Source organism: Schistocerca serialis, chromosome 9, assembly GCF_023864345.2.
Source record: "Schistocerca serialis cubense isolate TAMUIC-IGC-003099 chromosome 9, iqSchSeri2.2, whole genome shotgun sequence".
NCBI classification, from domain to species: Eukaryota; Metazoa; Arthropoda; class Insecta; order Orthoptera; family Acrididae; genus Schistocerca; species Schistocerca serialis.
The window spans coordinates 124,131,438-124,155,981 of NC_064646.1; the positions used below are offsets into that span (position 1 = coordinate 124,131,438).

Below are 24,544 nucleotides of genomic sequence, written 5' to 3' on the forward strand. Positions count from 1 at the left end.
CGAAAACCAGTTGTCTTGGCGCAGGTTTCCAGCCTCCTAATGGTCAGCCGTAGCTGCCTCATCATCGTTATTAGAACAGAGGAAGGGTAGAAGATTGAAAAGTCATCCACAAACAAAGACCATTTGACAGAGCTCCTGACTGCGGAGGTAATGCCACTGATAGTGGTGGCAAACAATGTGACACTGAGGACACTGCCTTGGGGGACACCATTCTCTTGAACTTAGCATCTGACAAGGCATTGTCAATGCGATATTGAAAATGCTGATCCTTGATAAAGAACTGGATAAGAAGGGGTAGGTGTCCACTTAGTCCCAATTCATGAAGTTTGTGAAGGATGTTGTACCTCCAAGTAGTGTCATATGCTTTTTTGAGGTCAAAAAACACACAAATCAAATGGTTTTGGCCTAAGAAGGACTCCTGTATCGCCGTCTCCAGTAGAATAAAGTTGTTAATGGTGAAACAGTAGCATCTGAAACCGCACTGGGAGTGGCTCAGGTGACCTTGGGATTCAAGCAGCCGGACAAGGTGGCAAATGACCATACATTTAAGAGTCTTACCCATAGAACTAGTAAGGGCTACATTCCAGTAACTGTTATGGGTGCTATGGTCTTTGCCTGGTTTCCAGAATGGAATTCATATTGCCTCCTTCCAAGTGGTGGAATACTGTCCATCAAACCAGATCTGATTGAACAAGAGAGGAGCTGACCTTTCGCGTCAGGGCACAGATGCTGAAGCATGGTATAATGGATCTCCATCAGGTCCTGGAGCAGTGTCTCTGGCTGCAGACAATGCTGATTCCAGTTCCCACATGGAGAACAGAAAGTTATAGACTTCCTCATTATGTGAGAAGAAATTGAGCTTCCTCACCTCTGCAGCCAAAAGGAACAGCTAAAAAGATGGAGCTTGTCTGTATGACGTAGCAACAGTAAAGAAGTGTTCAGCTAAAACCTGAGCCATGTCTTATGGCATGTCCACCAAGGACCCCATTACTGAACAAGGTCATAAGGGGACGAGTTCCAAACTTGCGCAGTGAAAGTGGACCAATAAATGGAAGTCATGAATTCCCTCCAGAAAGCCCCCTTCCATTCTTTTACCACTTGCCTTGCATGTGCTCTTGAAGATCAGAAGGCGTGTATGTTTTCTGTAGTTGGAAGGTGTTTGAAGTTCCACAGAGTTGGTCGTCTGGCCCTGGTTGCCAATCGACAGTGGTCATTCCACCAAGTTACAGGCCGTCGTCTGAGGTGGTTACTAGACTGGGGGTGGACTCTGCAATAGCCCTTGGATCTCACGAATGAAATGGGCCACCGTCTCCTGACCACAATCCTTTTGTTCAAAAATAGCCTGTCAACTATATGGCAACCAATTTGCCCTTTGTATCATCCACCTGCGTAATCTCCTGTCAGCCACCGTCCTAGCCAGCAGACAGATCCACACTGGGGCACTGTCAATAGGATGTGAATCTGTAGCCGTTTCCCACTGAACTGAATCTGCAATACCTGGGGAACAAAAACAAAGGTCAATAGCTGAAAAAGACCCTGTATCTATGGAAAAGTGTGTATCTGACCCACATTCAGAAGGCAGATACTTACAGAATGGAGAATGGGTGAATCGCTCGATCATGTGACCCCTGGAGCAAGTGCCAGCCAAGCCCCACAGCGCACTGTGTGCGCTGATGTCCCCCACAAGGAGGAACAGGCATAGCAGTGCCCAGAAGAGTTCTGCAAGTGCATCTGCATCCAAAGCATCATTACAGGGAAGGTACAAAGAACACATTGTGATATTAAAGGGTGTGAGAACTTTCACGGAAATTGCTTGCATGGTTGTGGTAAGAGGGATGGGAGAGCAGTGACCTCTTTCATCAGTGAAAACAGACATTCCGCCTTTAGCCCTGTCTCCAGTAGTATCATCCTTCCTGTATGGGTGGTAAAACTGTAATGCAGGTGTGTTGTCGACTAAGATGTGTTTCTCGTAATCAGATGCAGAAAGGGTTCTCCTAGACCAGGAGCTGTAATTCTTCCAAATGTGAGCAATATCCATTTAAATTCCACTGCAACACAGAAGTTCCTGTGTACGCCATTGTTTGGTGACGGTTGCCCTTTTCTTTCTCCCTCGGAGGCGGTGGTTTACCGGGGTGGTCGGGGAATGTTAGCCAGTTCCCTGCTCTCTGGTTCCTCCGATTGGAAGTCCACATCCTCAAAGAGTGTAATCCCCATTAGAGAAGGAGAGAGCTCACCAATCTGAAAGTTTAACTACTACTTTCTTGGACTTGGAACTATGTTTTGAAGGACCTTTTTCTTTACTTATGGGAGGAAGTGGTAGCTTGGATTGTGGGGATGACAGTTGGCTCCTTTGTGGGGTAGTGGTATGTGGCTTAGGTGGCAAGCTCATTGCTGACAGTTCCTGAATGACTTCAGTTTCAAGTGGAGCATTGCCCCCACAGGTACACCGGCCCGTTCGTGTGTGTGTTCGTACTTGAACTGTGGTCTGAGTTTGTGTGGAGCCATCACACTTAGCAATAGGTGTCTTAAAGGTCGATGCAAAAGAAGTAGCAAAAATTGGTGGTTGCACAGCTTTGAAAGCTTTTTTAGTTTTTCTGTAGGCTATGTGTCTCTTGACTTACAACTCCTAAATTTTCCCTTCTTATTGTAATCCTCACTTTCTGATCCATACTGGGTGGTCCCCAGAGCAGTTTGCACATTTCGGAGGAAGTGTACAAGAAGTGGCTGATCCGTGAGATGAGCCTCTGCAATTACCACATGAAGCTTTCCCATTACATTCCATAGTGGCATGGCCAAATCTTTGACATTTGTACCATCACATTGGGTTAGGAGCAAAAGAGTGAACCTGAAGATGGATATAACCTGCAAGGATATGTTCAGGTAATTCTGGAGTACTAAATTTTAGAATAAATGTTTCCGATTTTTCCAATTTGCCAGTGACTCTCCTCATATAGTTATGCACTTCCGTGACGCCCACATTTTTCCATTCTTCACGTAACTCTGCAGAGTCCAACTCCATTACACTGGAGCAGGTAACCACATCCTTACTAAAGTTAAGGGTGTTGTGCAACTTGACAGGACCGGGTAGTCACCTAAGGCCTTACATCCCATTAGCTTAGATATTTGGGTTGAATTAGCGGTTTCGACTAGAAGTGTTCCATTACAAAGTCGTTTGACACTTCTTAGAGACACACCAATACCTTCCACTGCCTTGTGAATATAGAAAGGGGCTACAATTCTCACAGGTTCTTTCTGTTCGCTTGATTACAATGAAAGTGTTATGGCACACTAATGCCCTATTACTATGATTCTGAGGCTACTTTTTTGGGTGTACTGACCAATCGAGCTCTCTTTGATGGGTGGGTGTAGGTACTACCTGACGGTACACCCGTCCTGTCAGGAGTAGTAGTCTGATGGGACTGTTCCATAGGGATCCCACGAGATGCTAGGGAAACAACTGTCAACACAGGCAGAGCCCTCCATACCTGAGCAAGCCTTATACAACTGGGAGGCAGCAGATGCCCCACAGGTTGTTCGCTGAGGACTGTTTTACCTCAACAGCCATTCACCTCATCAGCACGTAGCACACCTTGACACCTTGAGGTTCAAGGTGCTTTTTTTTCCTTCTTCTTCTTTTTTTTTGAGGTATGTACCTTCCTCGCAGTCCAGGCAGTGAAGCCAACATCCCCGTTCTCCAAAACACACAACATTCTACAACCGTGCCACACTGTGGTTGCTGACACATGCCCAGAGCTTACGGTGACAGAGGGCTGGCGGCACTTATCAGTCCCCAACTCAGGAACCCCAGTGTTGCCAAGCCCCTACTCAGCAAACGAATGCTGAGCCCCTGACGGGTACACCACGGGACAGGTCATCCTCTAAGGTGCTTGCTAGACTAGGGAATGGGATCTTTGGGAGCTAATTGGGTCTAACAGGAAAAATAGTTCGCTGTTTCCTGGGCACAATACTTTTGTACAAAGATGGCCTGCCGACTGAATCACAACCAATTTGCCCTTTGAAGCATACACCTTTGTGTTCTCCTGTAGACCACCGAAGAGTCAGCAGACGAATCCAGACCAGGAAGTGGTCACTGGAATGCAAATTTGTGGTCACCTCCCACTGAACTAAGTCTGCAATAGGTGGGGAGCAAAAACAAGTCAGTGGCTGGAGATGACCCTTAGCTTCGGGAAAGTGTGTCATTTGACCAAAGAACAAAAAGCAGATATTCTCGAATGAATGAGGCACTTGGTGATTTGACTCTCTGAGCAAGTGGTAACTGAACCACACAGCACATTGTGTTTGCTGTACCCACGACAAACAATAGGTTGGGGAGTGCCTGGAAGAGCTTTGTCAGTGCATCCAAATCCAATGGATCATGAGGTGGAAGGTATAAAGAACACACTCTAATTTTAACTGGTGTGCTTCCAGTGCAACTACTTGCATGGCTATGGTAAGATGGACATGAGAGGAGTGGTACGTCATCGACAAATCAGGTACTCTACCCTTTGCCGTCCTCCTTAATGCAGGTGCACCAGTGACTTTAAAATGAGTTTCTTGTAAGCCATCAATTAGCAAAGGTCATCCTCCCACCAGGTGATGTAATTTAGCCAAGAGATCAGAGGAACATTGGAAGCTGCCTGGATCTCCAGTTCTTCTACATGGATCTCAATATCCTCAGCAGTAAAATTACCATCGGAAAGAGAGAATTCTCGCCACTACAAAGATTTTGCTGCCACTTTCTTTGATTTCGAATAACTTTGTATGTGACATTGTTTCTTACTAATGGGCGGAGTTGCTTACATGGGTAATGAGGACTGTTTAGTGGGCTGCTGGTGTGCAATGGTATGTGGCTGAGGTTCTAAGTCCATCATCGTGGATAGCTTGCAAATGTTTTCGGATTAAAGTGTAGCTTTTGTCGCCACAGGAACATTTACAAATGCATGTACTCACTTGAATCTGTGCTCTGGGTTTGTGTGAATGTATCACACTTGATGACTAGCTTCTTGGAGGTCAGTGCAAAAGAAGTAACAAACAATAAAAGTTGCATAGCTTTGAAAGCTTTTTTCAGCTTCATCATAGGGTATGTATCTTATCTTTCAACTCCTGAATTTTCCTTTCCTCGTTATATACTGCACACTTCCTGCTCCCTACTGGGTGGCACTCAGAGAAGTTTATACATTTCGAAGGAAGTGAACAAGAGTCATCCGATTCACAAGTTGAGCCTCCACTATTCCCACACATAGCCTACCCCTTACATGCCGTTGTGGTATGATTAATCTTTGACATTTGAAACATCGCATTGGGGTGGAAGCAAATGGTCAATTCTTAAGATGGATGTAGCCAGCAAGAATATGTTCAGATAATTCCAGACTGCTGAACATTTATTCTAATGTTGCAGTTTTTTCCGATGTGCCATTTGACTCTTCTCATAGTCCCACACTTCTTTGACACCCCTATTTTTCCATTCCTGATTTAACTCCTCAAGGCTCATCTCCATTATATGGGAGCAGGCAACCACGCCTTTACAAGAGTTAAGGCTGTTATACAACTCAGTTACAATGGAGTATTCCCCTACGGCATTGCATCCCAGAAAATTTGATACTTGATTTGACATGAGCTTCAACTAAAAGTGACAGTGTCAATTAAAATTGTTCCATTACAAAGTTGTTTAACACTTTTTAAGGTGCCAGAAATACCCTCCATTGCCCTGCAAATATAGAAAGAAGAGACCTTCTCAAATGTTCCCTTGGCTCTCTTCATTACAATGGAAGTATTAGGGGAGACTACTGCCCAGTTAGTATAATTCTGAGACTACTTCTCAGGCAGATGCACCAATCAAGCTCTCTTTGTTGGGTGGGTGTAGGTACTATCTAATGGTACCCCCATCCTGTCAGGAGTAGATGTCAATTTAGGTCGCTCCATAGGAGCAGAGGGATCCCACGAACTGCTAGAGACTGTTTTACCTCAAGAGCCATTCATCTCAATAGCACGTAGCACACCTTGAGGGGATTTTTTTTTTTTTTGTATGTACCTTCCTCACAGTTCAGGCAGTGAAGCCAAGGCCCCCATTTTCCAAAAAATACAACATTTCTCCACTACAGTTAATGATGGTCCAGTATTTCCAGAGTTTATGGTAGAAGTGATCTGCCGGCACTGCCCAGTCCCCAGTTCAGGAAATCTGGGATCACCATACCAGCACCCATAGCCAGCCACTGTTGATTGAGCTCCCCAAGAAACACACAGCCCTCCCGTCCCTAAGCTATGGGACACTTCACTGGGACCCTCTCTGGGCACTGTCTGACTTGGGTGACCCTACCACCAACTATGCTGCTGCCAGCACAGCCCTAAACAACAATGAGGCACACAAACACCCCCACCTGGCACCAAAGGTGCTTACAAAAAGACTTCCCGCAAGAGTTCCCAATGTGTGTGTGTGTGTGTGTGTGTGTGGTGTGTGGTGTGTGTGTGTGTACACTCTATATGGTGATGATAAATTTACAGTAATGTCTGCAAAAGTTACAGGATGCATGATAAGCTACAAATCCCACTATCAGCCCATAAATGCAGTTTGATGTGATCAAAAGAAGAGTGCTCTTCTTGGTTGCAGGGATATAAGAGTAATGTAGCTCTTTGCTCAGTTTTTGTCTGATAGAGTACATACGTTTACTCATCCTGGAGGTGAAACTAACAAGAATACAACCATTTTGTTTGCACAGGATTAACATTGTATGCTTTCTCATCTTAAGTGTGGACTTTAGCACAGAATTTTTTTTCTGACATCGTCATTCCTCTAATGGAACACATTTGCGATTGTGTACACAGTATCATTTGATTTAAGTCTTACACCCACCACAATCTCACAAAACACAGCTTTATTAGAGGCCATCTGATCTCAACAATGGGACACTCCACCCTTTAAGAGTTACGCTACAACAGCGAGATCATGCACTCAGTCCTGTACTAAGCTATGACTAGCCTCATTAGAACACACTTTGGTGAGAGAAAACAAGTCAGTTATTACTAACTCACTGCAGTGCCACCATTCTCAGACTACTCATGCTTGTGGAACTACAGCAGGAAGAAAGGAAGATGATTCAGTACCAATGTAACAGTAGCACCTTCATTTCTAACTTTTACATTCCTCGACATTAGACAGGTAAGACTCCAATTATAATCAGTGAGAGGAAAGCAGTGTATAATTGCCGACACCGTTGAGTTTGAATGGCACATGATATAACATAGGAGAGTGGGTTCAAAGGTGTTACAGAACAGTGGAAAGGGGGACTGTGGGGCAGAGGGTATAGGTGAGGGTAAGTGAAGTTCAGTCATGGGAAAGGGTGGAAGTGGGTATGGAACAATCAAGTCCATGAGGATTATAGGAACGAAGGGTGTGTTGCAGGGATTACTCCCATCCAGATAGCTCAGAAAAGCTGATGATTGGAGGAAGGATCCAGATGGTATGAGTTATGAAGCAGCCATTGAAATTGAGCATGTTAAACTCAGCTGCGAGTTCAGCCACTGGGTTGTTAACAACCCTGCTCTTGGCCACAGTTTAGCAGATACCATTCATTCAGGTAAACAGTTGGTTGATGGTCATGTCCACATAAAATCCTGTGCAAGAATTATAGCAGAGCTGGTGTATGATATGGCAGCTTTCACTAATGGCCTTCTGATGGGACAGGATACTTTTCCATGTGCCACAGTCCCTGAAACTCCTTCCCAGCATCCCATAAGACCCAGAACCTAAATAAACCAGAATCACTGTGGTCAACAAATACACCAAAAACTTCAATCCTACAGAAGTTTCAAACCTATCCAAAGACTTCACAATCAGTCCCACATTCAAGTTCAATCATGCTGGACTCCTAGAGACCAACTCTCCCCCTCCTGACCACTAAAACTGAAACAATCTGCTCTCTTCCTCCCAATCCCTACAATCAATATGTATTTTTGCTACCAGTCTTTCCAACCAAACAAAGCCAACTGAATCCCAACACTGAACCTTGTCTCTGCTGTTTAACACTACCATCCAACAGTGCTCCCCCCCCCCCCCTCCCCCCTCCCTCCCTGCCCCCACCTAAATATCCCCTGGTCACTTTCCAGTAGTTCTCTACCTCCAACTTTGCCTCACTATGCTTTCCTGAGAACAAAAATCTCTCCACAGAAGAAAGGACACCCACTCACAACCTCAAGACAGACTCTGATATAATCGCCCGACCTGCAATCAAGGACTACTCCACGGTCACGAGGATTCACAGTGATCAGCTGACAGAAGATATCTGCCAACAGTCTGATTCCTCTATCTACAGGCACTGCCGCAGTGATCCCATTTCAGAAGTTTAGTATAATCTCTAATTTCTACTCTAATCCGTAGGTCCATTCCAGAACCTTTCTGCCAAATCCATACTCCCTCACCATCACAGACTCCGACACACCAACTTCTACATGCTTCCTAAAATTCAAAAAGTCAACCATCTTGGAGGCTCCATTTTAGCTGGTGCGTTCTCACTGAATGAATCTCTGCTCTTGTCAACCAACAGTTCCAACCAACTGCTCAATGTCTAGCCTCTCATATCAAAGATATGAACCACTTCCTTCACTGACTCAACAAGCCCCAATCTATCACCAGCTGGATCTTTACCTGTCGCTGTCAATGTCACCTCCCGGTACATCAACACTGACCGTGCCCTTGCTGATATCGAACACCACTCTCCCAACTTCCTTCCAAATCCAAACTTACCACCTAATGCCTCGTGCATATAACCAATTAAATTCTCACACAGAACTTCTTTTGAGGGGAATACATAGAAAACATCTGCAGCACAGTCACAGGTATCTGCATGTCACCTTCTTATGCCAGTCTGTTTATGGGCCCTCAAGAGTCTTATCATATACCTGGTCATCATCATCATCATCATCATTTAAGACTGATTATGCCTTTCAGCGTTCAGTCTGGAGCATAGCCCCCCTTATAAAATTCCTCCATGATCCCCTATTCAGTGCTAACATTGGTGCCTCTTCTGATGTTAAACCTATTACTTCAAAATCATTCTTAACCGAATCCAGGTACCTTCTTCTTGGTCTGCCCCGACTCCTCCTACCCTCTACTGCTGAACCAATGAGTCTCTTGGGTAACCTTGCTTCTCCCACGCGTGTAACATGACCCCACCATCTAAGCCTGTTCGCCCTGACTGCTACATCTATAGAGTTCATTCCCAGTTTTTCTTTGATTTCCTCATTGTGGACACCCTCCTGCCATTGTTCCCATCTACTAGTACCTGCAATCATCCTAGCTACTTTCATATCCGTAACCTCAACCTTATTGATAAGGTAACCTGAATCCACCCAGCTTTCGCTCCCATACAACGAAGTTGGTCGAAAGATTGAACGGTGCACAGATAACTTAGTCTTGGTACTGACTTCCTTCTTGCAGAAGAGAGTAGATCGTAGCTGATCTAGCACTGAAATATTACTCTGCAAACTTTCAATCGAATCTGGCATCACAACTAAGTCATCCGCATATGCAAGACTGCTTATTTTGTGTTCACATATCTTAATCTCACCCAGCCAGTCTATTGTTTTCAACATATGATCCATAAATAATATGAGCAACAGTGGAGACAGGTTGCAGCCTTGTCTTACCCCTGAAACTACTCTGAACCATGAACTCGTTTACCGTCAACTCTAACTGCTGCCTGACTATCCATGTAAAGACCTTTAATTGCTTGCAAAAGTTTGCCTCCTATTCCATAATCTCGTAGAACAGACAATAACTTCCTCCTAGGAACCCGGTCATATGCCTTTTCTAGATCTATAAAGCATAGATACAATTCCCTGTTCCACTCATAACACTTCTCCATTATTTGCCGTAAGCTAAAGATCTGGTCCTGACAACCTCTAAGAGGCCTAAACCCACACTGATTTTCATCCAATTGCTCCTCAACTAATACTCGCACTTTCCTTTCAACAATACCTGAGAAGATTTTACCCACAACGCTGATTAAAGAGATACCTCTGTAGTTGTTACAATCTTTTCTGTTTCCATGTTTAAAGATTGGTGTGATTACTGCTTTTGTCCAGTCTGATGGAACCTGTCCCGACTTCCAGGCCATTTCAATTATCCTGTGTAGCCATTTAAGACCTGACATTCCACTGTACTTGATGAGTTCCGACTTAATTTCATCCACCCCAGCTGCTTTATTGCACTGCAATCTATTGACCATTTTCTCCACTTCCTCAAACGTGATCCTATTTCCATCATCATTCCTATCCCATTCTACCTCGAAATCTGAAACATTACTGATCGTATTTTCACCTACATTGAGCAACTCTTCAAAATATTCCCTCCATCTGCCCAAGGCATCCACAGGATTCACCAGCAGTTTTCCTGACCTGTCCAAAATACTTGTCATTTCCTTCTTACCTCCCTTTCGAAGACTGCTAATTACACTCCAGAATGGTTTTCCAGCAGCTTGACCCAATGTCTCCAACCTGTTTCCAGTCTTCCCAAGATTTCTTCTTGGATGCTGCAATTATCTGTTTGGCTTTGTTTCTTTCTTCAACATAACTTTCCCTGTCTACCTGAGTTCTAGTATGTAGCCATTTTTTATACGCCTTCTTTTTCCTTTTACAAGCTGCCTTGACTGTGTCATTCCACCAAGCTGTTTGCTTCCTCCTACTTTTACACACTACTGTTCCAAGACATTCTTTAGCCACATCTAGTACTGTGTCCCTGTACCTTGTCCATTCCTTTTCCAATGACTGTAATTGACTACATTCAACTAACTGGTACCTTTCTGAGATCGCTGTTATGTACTTGTGCCTGATTTCCTTATCCTGAAGTTTCTCCACTCTTATCCTCCTACATATGGACCTGACCTCCTGCACTTTTGGTCTCACAATACCAATTTCGCTGCAGATTAAATAATGATCAGTGTCATCAAAGAGTCCCCTGAATACACGTGTGTCCCTCACAGCCTTCCTGAATTCCTGATCTGTTATTCTATAGTCAATGACAGATCTGGTTCCCCTGCTTTCCCAAGTACACCGGTGAATGTTCTTATGTTTAAAAAAGGAGTTTGTGATTACTAAGCCCATACTGGCACAGAAATCCAAGAGTTGCTGCCCGTTCCTGTTGGCCTCCATATCCTCTCCAAATTTACCCATAACCTTTTCATACCCTTCTGTTCGATTTCCAATCCTGGCGTTAAAATCACCCATGAGCAGAACACTGTCCTTGTCCTTTACTCTAACAACTACATCACTGAGTGCCTCATAAAAACTATCCATCTTATCTTGATCAGTCCCTTCACAATGCGAATATACTGACACAATCCTAATTTTCTTGCTAGACACTGTCAAATCTATCCACATCAGTCGTTCGTTTACATACCTTATTGCAACTACGCTGGGTTCCATTTCTTTCCTGATGTAAAGCCCTACACCCCATTGTGCTATTCCTGCTTTGACTCCTGACAAGTAGACCTTGTATTCTCCCACTTCTTCTTCTTTCTCACCCCTTACCCGAATGTCACTAACAGCTAAAACGTCCAGCCCCATATTACTTGCAGCCTCTGCCAGCTCTACCTTCTTCCAAGAGTAGCCCCCATTGATATTAATAGCTCCCCATCTCATTACCATTTGTTTGCCAAGTCGTATCTTAGGAGTCCCTGGTTTGTCAGTTAGAGGTGGGACTCCGTCACCTCCAAAGGTCTGAGGCATTTTGCTCTGATTGTTGCCAGCATCATATTTAAAGTACCAGGGAAGCAGGTTGCTAGCCTTACTTGCCCCGAGTCCCATTGGGTTTTACCCCTAACGGCTGAGGGACTAACCGGTGGATTTGGTAGTCTTTGCCGTACGAGCACAAAGGTGACCACGACTCAGAATATGTCCGAGATGCCCAGCCTTATTCCAAAGTAACTGGTATCCCAACTGTCGGGACCACTTACTTGGCCACTCATACGTTGCCCGTGGTTCATGAACTAGGACACGACTACAGGAACCCACACCATGAACCACATATACCTGGTATCCTGCAATTTTTGCACAGCATTTTATGTGGTGTCACCGTCGCCCAACTGTTCATTTGGATGAATGGTCACTGCCAAACTCTCAAATTATTTACTTCTGGCAGAACTTTCCATTCCTTAACTAAATTCAAGTGGGCCCCTCTCAGAGTGTGAGTGACCTGCCCTTGCTCTTTAACCTTCCCCAACATATCCCTCTCTCCTTACTGACATAGGAACTATTTGTTCTGAAAGCTAGGATAACATGTCACTTACGTATGTGTAATGGCAGTACTACACATTTTGCCTACTGACAGTATGTATTGGACAGTTGTCCCAAATTATAAATAATCTTCCAGTGACTTTAAAGGGTGATTAAAAATCTTGATTTTTTGCTGTTCACACATGCATTCTAATCAAGGGTCCAACCTCAGCTTCAAAAGAGCTCAAATGATAACTGCATAACTGCACAGGCCTAACAGTGCTTCACAGCTTTTATGTCTTGACCTCAAAAAAAGTGAGACTGGGCTATTTCGAACAAGTTGAAATGACTTACTGGCACCAGATGAGGACATTAATGGTCATATACTAAATGAAGCACACTGCACAAAATTCTTTGGGGTCCAGTTGCATAACACATTAAAATGGAGTCAACAAATAGATACATTAATTATGAATACACATTTATCGTGTTTTACACTCTGAAGTATATCTAACTGTATTAACACATGGAAGAACATTGGCTTATTTAGCATATATCCACTCCTTGCTGCCTTATGAAACTACCTTTGTGGCAGTGCACCTTATATAAATAAAGTGTTTATGCATAAGCAATCTGTAACAATAATGAGTAAATTAGACCATCAAACTTCTTGCAGAAAACTTTTACAGATCACTGAATTCGTACAATCAATTCTCAACAAATACTTCTGAATGGTTTTCTGTCTTGGTAATAAAAACTATTTCAACTGTATTATCACATACACCAACTCAATACAAGACACAAAAATAACTTCCATTTATACCTAAGATATTTGCCTAAGGTCCAGTGCAACGCTCTTTAATAAGCTCCCACCTAACAAAAAGCAGAAATTGGAAGTCCCAACTATTTCAAAATAACATTAAAAGTGTACCTACATCTACATCTACATACATACTCCGCAATCCACCATACGGTGCGTGGCAGAGGGTACCTCGTACCATAACTAGCATCATCACCCTGTTCGACTCCCAAACAGAACGAGGGAAAAATGACTGCCTATATGCCTCTGTACGAGCCCTAATCTCTCTTTTCTTAAGTTTGTGGTGTTTTTGCAAAATATAAGTTGGCGGCAGTAAAATTGTACTGCGGTCAGTCTCAAATGCTGGTTCTCTAAATTTCCTCAGTAGCGATTCACAAAAAGAACACCTCCTTTCCTTCAGAGACTCCCACCTGAGTTCCTGAAGCATTTCCGTAACATTTGCATGATGATCAAACCTACCAGTAACAAATATAGCAGCCCGCCTCTGAAGTGCTCCTACGTCCTCCCTCAATCCGACCTGATAGGTATCCCAAACACTCGAGCAGTACTCAAGAATAGGTTGTATTAGTGTTTTATAAGTGGTCTCCTTTACAGATGAACCACATCTTCCCAAAATTCTACCAATGAACCAAAGATGACTATCTGCCTTCCCCATATGCTTGTCCCAGTTCATATCGCTCTACAATGTTACGCCCAAATATTTAATCGACGTGACTGTGTCAAGCACTACACTACTAATGGAGTATTCAAACACTACAGAATTCTTTTTCCTATTCATCTGCATTAATTTACATTTATCTATGTTTTGAGTTAGCTGCCATTCTTTACACCGATCAAAAATCCTGTCCAAGTCATCTTGTGTCCTCCTACAGTCACTCAACAACGACACCTTCCCGTACACCACAGCATCATCAGCAAACAGCCGCACATTGCTATCCACCCTATCCAAAAGATCATTTATGTAGATAGAAGACAACAGCGGACCTACAACACTTCCCTGGGGCACTCCAGATGATACCCTCACCTCCAATGAACACTCACCATCGAGGACAACGTACTGGGTTCTATTACTTAAGAAGTCTTTGAGCCACTCACATATTTGGGAACCAATCCCATATACTCATACCTTAGTTAGGAGTCTGCAGTGGGGTACCGAGTCAAATGCTTTCCGGAAGTCAAGAAACATGGCATCCGTCTGAAACCCTTCATCCATGGTTTGCAAGATAGCATGTGAAAAAAGGGCGAGTTGCTTTCTAAAGCTGTGCTGATGCATGGACAGCAACTTCTCTGTCTTAACGAAATTCATTATATTCGAATTGAGAATATGTTCGAGAATCCTGCAACAAACCGATGTTAAGGATATTGGTCTGTAATTTTGAGGATCCGTCCTTCTACCCTTCTTATATACAGGCATCACCTGCGCTTTTCTCCAGTCGCTTGGGACTTTCCGTTGGGCAAGAGATTTGTGATAAATGCAAGCTAAGTAAGGAGCCAATGCAGTAGAATACTCTCTGTAAAACCGAATTGTAATCCCATCAGGACCTGGCGATTTATTTGTTTTCAACCCATTCAGCTGCTTCACAACCCCAGGGATGTCTATCACTATGTCCTCCACACAGGAATCTGTACCAGATTCAAACGGTGGCATGTTTGTACGATCCTCCTGTGTGAAAGATTTTTCAAATGCTAAATTTAAAATTTCAGCTTTCGTTTTGCTGTCTTCCGTTGCCAGGCCAAACTGATCGGTGAGTGACTGGATGGAGGCCTTCGACCCACTTACCGATTTTATGTAAGACCAGAATTTCCTTGGGTTTTCAGCAAGGTCTTTTGCTAAGGTAAGATGGTGGTAGTGGTTGTATGCTTCGCACATCGCTCTTTTTACAGCAGCACGAATCTCTACTAACTTTTGCCTGTCCTCATTCTCCCGATCTTTCTTGTACTACGAGTGCAACTATCTTTGCTTCCTGAGCATTCTCCGAATTGTGCTGTCAAACCACGGTGGGTCTTTTCTGTCCGTAACCCACTTTTTCGGCACATACTTCTCCAATGCGTGATTTACAATGTGTTTAAAATTTGCCCATAACTCTTCCACATCCATCGTACCGGAAGTAAATGAAGTCGATTCATTTACTAAGTGGGATGCTAACAACTGCTTATCTGTTCTTTCTAGTAAGAATACTCTCCTAGCCTTCTTGACCAACTTTTTAACTTTCGTAACCATAGTCGTAATGACAACATCATGATTACTAATCCCCGTCTCAACACTGCCACCGTCGATGAGGTCTGGTCAGTTCGTGGCTACCAGATCTAAAATATTTCTATTATACGTTGGCTGTCGATTTAGCTGCTCAAGACAGTTTTCGGATAATGTGTTCAAAAGTAATTCACACGACGGCTTGTCTGTACCACCTGAAATGAATACACAGACATCCCAGTCTATACTAGCGACTCTTCCTATAAATTATTCAAATACTGAATTTAAAAAACAAGAAAGTTCTGACAGCTACAAGACAAGTAGCACACTTCATTGTACAGCTCCATGGGCATAAAGTGTTGTAAAAAGGCCTCATTATTTACAGGTGTAGGTAACCATTTTCTTTGAAAATACCAGTCTCATCAAGTTAATACTAAAACACCAAAAATAAACAAATAGTAGCTGTTTAGAATAACTGAGCATGAACAGCACGAAGCAATATAGTGATTGTTCATTGTTAATACACTACACTGATTAACTTGACACTATTAGTGTTTTGGTAATTAATATCTTCGCTTGCTACAAATTCCTAAAGGCTCCCATTTTTGGTAAGAATTTACAGAACATGATAAATGTGCTAACAGTTTTGTCGGGATATACAATTGTTTTAATAATTGCATCAATCTATGACTATCTTAACTCTCTGTGGTTAAGACATTGTATGACGCATCATCCTTCCAATTTAGTCCCTTTCAACAATTCATTATTGCCTCAATAACAAAGATGCATATTGGGACATAGTACATCTTCCCATGAGATCCAGGTAGATATATCTTAAACACTGTGGGTTCCAAACATTTTTGTTGCCTGCATGATGTGTAACACAATGCTCTACACAAACTCCTGAAGCTTTTCCTTTTTCTGCAACTGTCACAGGATTTAACACAGGATCAGACTTTATACAAATAAAAGATTCCACATTTGGTAAATAAACAGAACATAATTACAAGGAAGTACTCCACTCAAAGGATGCAATGAAGCCTGTTGTGCCAAACAACCCATCAACAAATCAAATACTTTATAATTATATGGACCATCACATACAGACTACTAAAGCTCTTTGACGACATACAGCCTTTACTCTGGTCAACAGATGACACCAAATCAATGATACCTGATCTTTCCCTAAACTTTCCAACACATCAAACAAGCAGCAACGAAGTACTAAATCCAAACTGCACAAGCCAATCAAATTGCACTATTTCTGATTCACAGCTCCAGTCTCATATTTATTGTTTTTCAAAGCCAAATTTGTACATCCTAAATCAACTCTGTGCAGCATGGAACTTCTCTTCCACTGTTTCTAGATTATCATTTGCTTACAATTCTTCACAATTTCATCATTACAAAATTTTTGTCATGCCATCTGTGGTTCTGCTGCATATTTTTGCTGAGCCTTTTCAGGACATACACTCCTTCGCAGCAGTTAATGACATCAGGATTAGAAATAAGTTTTGAGTATGCTGTACAGTAGCTGAGACTATGTCTACTGGCAACGAAGACTCACTATCTAAGTTACATCTGGTTATAGCAACTGTTGCATGTGTTGTTACTCACTCTTTTAAAAGCAGCTGGACTTCCAAGACAAAGGAGGAGTTGGAAAATTTGTAGTTATTTTAATAACTTCTCTAGGTGTATATTACAAGTGAGTTTCCCTAGGTGTATTTTACAAATAAGAAGAAATACACATCAAAAGGCTGCAAACTTAAAAACTCCCCTAGGGAAATATGATCAAAATGCTTTTTCCACTTCACCACAGATCAGCTACAATTAACCACAAAGCTATAAGGGGTGGTCAAGAAGTCTCCTATTTCAGCTAGTGACATGCAGGCTGCCCTGCATGACAGGCATATTGTGTGTGAGTAGTATTGCCCTGCCTTCCAAAATCTACTCTGCAGGGCAGCCTACACATCAGGGTTAAGAAAAGGTCCAGCCCCTGATGTGTAGGCTGCCCTGCATTACAAGTAGTAGCGACCTGCCTTGGGGAGGCTACACATGCAGATGGAAATGGCTGAGAAGAGGAAGGAGGGTGACAGATAGTAGGAGAGGGGGGGGGGAGGATGAAGTGAATAGAGAAAGGGGTGAGGAAGATATGGCAGAGAGAGGGGGACAAGGAGATATACAGTGAAAGGGAGGAAAGGAGAAGATCAACAGCAAGATTGTGGAGGATCACATAGAGAGAGGTGGTCAAGGATATGGTCGAAGAGAAGGGAGGGGGGGGGGGGGTGGCAGAGGTGATGGACAAAGAGGAGGGAAGAAGAAATACACACATACAGGGAGAGGTGGTGGATGAGATGGACAGAAAGAGCAGGTAGGAGGAGAGGGCAGACAGACAGGGGAGCAGAAGATGGACAGAGAGAGAAGAATGGAGGAGACGTGAGCAAACGAATACAGGGAAAAGGCCACTCATTCATTATGTATTTATCTTTTCTACTTAAATGCAGTTGTTTGGCACCATGCGTAGATGCAGGTTTATAATGCTTCACGAATAAATTACTTGATGCAGTTAATTATTGCCAACATTGATTTCTTCGTTATTTCAGTTAATAAAATAAAACACTAATCCACTTAGATTTAGCACTTCGCTGTAAACATTTTCACAGTCAACTAAAACTCGCTCTCGGAGTAGTGTTGTGTATGGTCCCGAGCTTTTCTACCACTTACTCATTACCCTCCAACACACAATATTTTCACCCAAACAGAGACACTTGGAACCTCCAAACTCAGCAAAACTAAGACAAAATTTTAAGATAATTTTTTCAAATGTTGGCAAGACAATGCCAGTGAGTTAGACCAAGAAGCGTCTCAGCAACACCATCTGAAAGTAATAGGCCACATCTCCCTTTGCCTTAACACATTCTGTTCCTGCATGTTTCTGAACTTAGAGGAGTACTTCAGCACCTGAAGTAATTTAGCAAATCTCTCTTCCATAAAATAGAGAATTTAATAACCAAATAAGTAAAATATCTCCTACAAGCAAGGGGAACAATATTCAGGAAACGAAGATAAAAAAATTACTGTGCACAGACAAAAAGCACACATTATGTCTAAAGAGAAGGAACTGTGCACACATACCTTTCAGGTGCAGTGAAACTGGATTCTTCTTCAGAAAAAAGCATGTCATCAAACATGGAACCATCAATATCCAGCAAATCTTCATTATCATGTCTTTCAGCTGTTATCTTTTCACTGCAAAGAATGATATGATGATAGTGTGTAATGTAAGAATACAATGAAAACAAGGCAAAGTCAAAATATGATCTAATATCAACTAACTATACAAGTCAAGAACTTATAATTATAACACTGACTATAAAACATGATAAAAGCAGAACACTGTAGTGACAGGTCACACTCATGTTATACAACAACTGATTTTTCTATTAGATGGCTTTTATTTAACAGGTATACAACTGTAAAATTGACTATTGTTAATGATAACAGTGACAGTTAGAACTCCTTTATGAAGCTTTATCAATTGTTAATGATTCACTTCGTTAAGAAGTCTTAATGCAGCAATTATTTGTGATTCATATGTATAAAGTAGTGACAGTTTCTCAAATTATTAATATATTTCTGTGACTTTAAGCAGTTTTTTTCTAGTAAAATTAGTCCATTTGCTTGTCAGAAATTTTTTAAGTCAGCATTTCTCTTTTTCAAGTGTTACACTTCAAATTTATCAACAATATTACAAGTTCAATTGACATGAGCAATAAACTGACATAAATTACAGTTTGTAACACAAAAATTTACTTAGATCCACAAAGTGCTAGGAAAACAAAATACCTCTGTAAGGAACATACAACTAGGAAGTGGCAGGTGCCCCGAATGTTAAATGCAAAATGTGCCAAATCAAATGGTCACTCACTTCACAAACCATAATCGACATGGTGCAGACAGAACCCCACCGTATTATTGACAAAATGCTCTACCACTGCAAATTTCAATGATTACTGCAGCATGCATAGTATTTAAAAGCAGTCACATGTGGACAATGTCAACGAGTCCTGGCTCATGACGCTTACTTTGTGAAGTCAGATATGCAATAAACAATAACACAACTTGTGAAAAATCATCAGATTACCACTGGATAAAGGAACGTAAGTAATCCAATGGAGCTATTATGTAAGAAGAAAATGAAGAATTAGAAACAAAAGAATACACACAAACATCTTACATATCACAAGACTAGTATAGTTCCCTCAGATGGACAACAACTGTGAAAGGAGCCATTCCATTCTGGCATTCATCTGGAGACATCTGGAGAAATCACAAAACTTAAATAGTAGAAAGTAGACAATAATTTCAACCTTGCTCTTCAATCACTTACCTTGCTCTTTGATTACTTATTTTCCGGTTTCACTACATTACCTTGCTCTTCCTGGTTTCACTACGATTTAGAAGTTCATCCATCAAGGCACAATTAGAAAAATATTTTAACGAAACGTGACACCATCACATTGAAGTAGAAAGTGACCCAATGTTGACAGTTTGTGGAATTGAAAACAACCACTTTTTTCCTTATTTTGTCATCAGGTTTGATCCGGAAGATCACCAGAAGCATCTACCTCCCTAAACTATTATCCAAAACACAGCAACCTTGTGGCAAAGAAAGGCACCATCAAAAGACATATAAACATAATAAACTGTGATAAAACAAAACTGACACCTACTGCAGGACCAATTGTGTATCATCACAGTTTTTTATGTTTTGGCTCATTCAGTGTGGAATCAACTAACAAAGAAGTAAATTTGAACCTTAATGGTTAATAATTACATTATTTTTTGCCATTTTATTCTGCCTATCAAAACAAAGTACAATCTAAAACTTATGATTCTTTGGGCATTTGGCTTTTGAGTTGTTAATTCCTTATATTTCTAAAATTTTGCAATTTTTTTCACATCTGAAACTTTAAAATTGTAGTATCTCAAAAACTCGCAGACCTAAATTTTGTAGAATTTTATTTGGTTTCTTTTCAACTGTAAAAATTGATGCCACTTCGTCACATTCATAAAAAAATTTTATTTGTTAAGATTTCAAAATCAGATTTTTTTTTAATGTGTATGCCAAATTTCTTGATAGTGTTCTACTGGGAACATACTGTAATAAATTTTATTTTACTAGTAAGTGCAGCATCCAGTATGCAGTCTGTAGGACTTTAGACTCATTACTAGATTGTAACAAAATCATAAACTGCAAAAACCAAATAAGGCTCTCAAGTCACTGCCATTTGTAATTTATATATTAGAATTACAGATTTAAATTTAAATTCAGGTTTGGCTCTCTACATAGTAACTGTAAAAATACTTTTACATACACTATGATGCATGCTCAACAAAGACTACAACCCGGAATATAAGACGACACTTCCCCCCCCCCCCCCCCTCCTCCATTTTTAATAGGCTTCTTAAGAGAAATTTATAACAAATTCTGACTAATCAAAATTACAAACTGTTTTATTGAGAAAGTATGTGCCAAAAGTTAACATTGTACCTATTCTAAACTTATATTATGAAAAGGATAGTTGCTACTCCCCCTCACACAAACACAACTCACATACACATGCCTACAGTCTCTGGAAGCTGGAGCCAGGCTGTGAGCAGCAGTGCATTATTGGAAAGGCATGCAGGGACAAGGTGGAGACAGTCAGGTGCAGTCGGGAGGTTAGACGGTGGGCAGGGGACAGAGGGGTGGGGTGATTAGCATAACAAACATTATCAAAAACTATATTTCAACTAAAATTTTTTTTAAATAATGCTTATCACAGACAATATAAGTTCCATCAACAGTTTTAAGAAAATATGAAAAACCCAGCTCATTTTAGAAATATCTGTGAAATATCAGCTATTCAAGGAAAATGTTCTACCTGCCACTCTGCTCCATTTTAGTGCAACTGTTCTCTGCATTCTTCGCAGCTTCAAGCAGCAATAAATCACAGTCTGAGACAATTCCAGAATCTCTGTCACTGAAGCCCCAGTCATCATTTTCTTTGTCTCCTAAAACAAGCATACATCAATATGGAAAATTTTACATTAATTCTATTTTCTGTGTGTGGCCAGCAAGCTGGCACCAGCATTCCATTCACTTTCTCAGACAGAAAATTATTTTAAAATACTGTGTAATGTGACACAATCTATCTTTTACACAACATATTTTATCCTTTAACCATGAACTAAGTAAGCAGAATTGAATTCAACTGAGTCTCAACACCAGTATGCAATAATTACTTAAAATACAGTAATTGATTACAAGCATACAGCAGTGTTTAATTACTATTGTTGGCTATGCTCATGGTAGTTCACTCTAATGCAACCATTATTTTGCTTTTTAGTGCACCTGAAATAGATATGTGAGAACTTACACAAACCAACACCTATTGACGTTTATACCTGGATCGGAATAACAGAGTAAGTGACAGTTACTTGTTTACAACAGGAACAACTGGTTGTAGAATGAGCTCAGTTGCACTTTCTGTACTATACATCATTGACATGTTACAGCGCTACCTCTGTTCTCACTTCCCACAGTCAATTGCAGACAAATCTACACCTGGTAACCAATTGTTGTCATGAAATCCCATTATTTCTATCTGCAACATGTTCCATTAAGGCAACAGAATGTCTGACATTAGCAATTAAAATGCATTGAAACATAATGAGACTATAATGGTGATGCAAAGCGAACTCAATGCAGTGCATCAATAAGGAATGAGTGGACATATTCAGTACAGAACTACTCAGCTGTTACTGCCACAGTCATATAACACACACAAATACTTTCATTTGCTATGAACCCGTTATAACTACACGACACAAAATTACTTTCTCAGATTCAATTAACAAAGAAATTTTACAAGGATGGCTTTTTCATCTCTTCAATATAATGTTGCATCAACATCTTCCTGACTGATACAATATGTATGTTGTTGTTCTCCCCCCCCCCCCCTTTTTTTGCCGTGAATGTTCTTTTGCCTGTCCACAATTGGTCTGTTTTATTTTTCTTCCAAGGTAGCAGAATTTCTGAATTCCATCCTACTATGTGATCCCCAGTTTACTGCTAATCTCATTTTGCTACTCCTCATTGTTGATGTGTTCCTTTGGTTTATTCTCAGTCCATATTCTGGGCTCACTCAGACTGATCATTCCCAAATTTTTATCTACTTTCATTTATAACATTAACTGCTTCTTCAATATACTGGCTAAAAAGAAGGAAAGACTGTATTCTTACCGCACTATGCCCTTTTAATTGCAGTTCCTCTCTCTTGGTCTAACCCTCTATATCACTCTTGGTTCTTGTACATACTGCAGATTGCCTGGCAAAATTTTTCACCCTTTTTTTTTTTCTGGATCAGCAAACCAATGAAGAAATGGTTCAAATGGCTCTGAGCACTATGGGACTTAACATCTGAGGTCATCAGTCCCCTAGAACTTAGAACTACTTAAACCTAACTAACCTAAGGACATCACACACATCCAGGCCCGAGGCAGGATTCGAACCTGACTGTAGCGGTCGCACAGTTCCAGACTGAGGTGTCGAGAACCGCCCGGCCACACCAGCCGGTAAAACCAATGAAGAGCCCATAGTTTTCTTAAGTCTTCATTCCATTATCAAGCGGAACATCAAAACTCTGTATCTGGTGCATTTTACCATTCTTAATGTGAAACTGACAATTATTTAATGTGATTTTAATTTTCTTTACTATTCTTCTGAATACTATTCTTGGCAGCAACTTTGATGCACGAGCTGAGTTTTTGACAGTTCTTACACTTACCTGCCAATGATTTCAGATTTTGTGGATGATATCCTTCCAAATATCTGAAGATATGTCTCTAATCACAGATTCTTTGCATTGACTTAAATAACTGGTTGCCCGTCCCCAAACTATTCTAAAAATTCCAAAGTATTGTTATCTATGCTTTCTACCTTTCTTCATCACAAGTCTTCAACAGATTTTTCAGAATGACTAATACGAGATTTCTGCTTGTGTTACAAATTGGCACCCATTTTCTTCTTCGATTTCATCAACTTAAGGTTTTCCCCCTTAGTACCCTTTCCTCCTCTTTACTCCACCCTGTATTTAACAGTAGCAGTCCTCTAGCACTTTTAATGTTGGCAGCTTTGATTTTAATTTTACCATACGTTATTTTCACTTTTATATATCCTGAAACTTCCCTTCTGATGACCATTTCATTTTAGATTTCTTACTGCTTGAGATTCCTTGATTTTCCGTATCAATTACATTCTTACACGATTCCTATTGCTCTATTCTTTTCTTTTTCATATCATTTTTGCATTTCTTTCTTTCTTTGATCAGCTGAAGTATTTATTCATCAACACTATGCAATAGCTTCCCTGTACCTATTTTTGGTTTCCAACTTCTGCCATTGCTCTTTCTAGAGATATTCATTACTCTTTGCTACACTGCGTAATGCAGCACACTGCGAATCACAAACTGTAGAATATGATAGACCTGTAAACAATACAATGCACTACAATTCTGTTATGTACATTTATGGTAATATATATTGTCATCTTACAATAATGATTGCTAAGTGATATTTAATGCAACACACAGAAATTACTTCAACGAGAAGAATTTGCAAAAAATATGAAGGCAACTGCCCATAAAATAAGTATGTAGCATGTACTAATTACTAGTTTTAAATAGAAGATTAAATGGACGTGTCTGTATAAAATAATAACAGTTGTAATATGGAATTACCTTAACTGTAGGCAAGGGAACTATCAATTTTTATGATCAAAATTAGTATACTGCAATACAAAATTGTTAAGAATACTAATTCTGTAGTTTCTAGACCTGTGAACCCTTTCCTGTGCCATCAGAATGCCATATAACTCCGCATCATAATTTGTAAATTGTTCTGGAAGACGCACTTTGAAAACCCTATCAGGGAAAACAGCAGAACAACCGAGAGCATTTTCCTCCTGGGATCCATCTGTATACATAATGATAAAACTATGGTAAGCACTTAAAATAGACGAAAACAAATTTGTAAAAACCAAATCTGGAGTACAACTTTTCTTGTACTGTGCCAAGCTTGAAATCACTTTGGGCCTCCGAAGACACCAAAGCGGCAGTATGTTCCATCCCTGGGTGTGTAATTTCATGCCTGAGAGATCCAGATCCTTGAGACAGTGTGTAGCATGAATACCAAATGGCTTGGTCACTTGCGGCCGATTCCTGAACAATCATTTGAAAGAGGGTTGGATCACTGAACTAAATGCCAATGACTGAGGTGAT

At 41.0% G+C, this 24,544-nt stretch overlaps 1 protein-coding gene across 1 annotated transcript in view; it reads right to left on the reverse strand.

Moving 5' to 3' along the window:
- LOC126419214 (DNA replication ATP-dependent helicase/nuclease DNA2-like) overlaps positions 1–24,544 on the reverse strand; it is a 155,257-nt gene that overhangs the window by 118,287 nt on the left and 12,426 nt on the right. Inside the window, exons 3-4 of the mRNA XM_050086349.1 lie at positions 21,149–21,278; positions 18,357–18,470 (exon numbers count right to left, since the gene is read on the reverse strand). Coding sequence (XP_049942306.1) covers positions 18,357–18,470; positions 21,149–21,278 — 244 coding nt within the window. The remainder of the gene's footprint in view (positions 1–18,356; positions 18,471–21,148; positions 21,279–24,544) is intronic.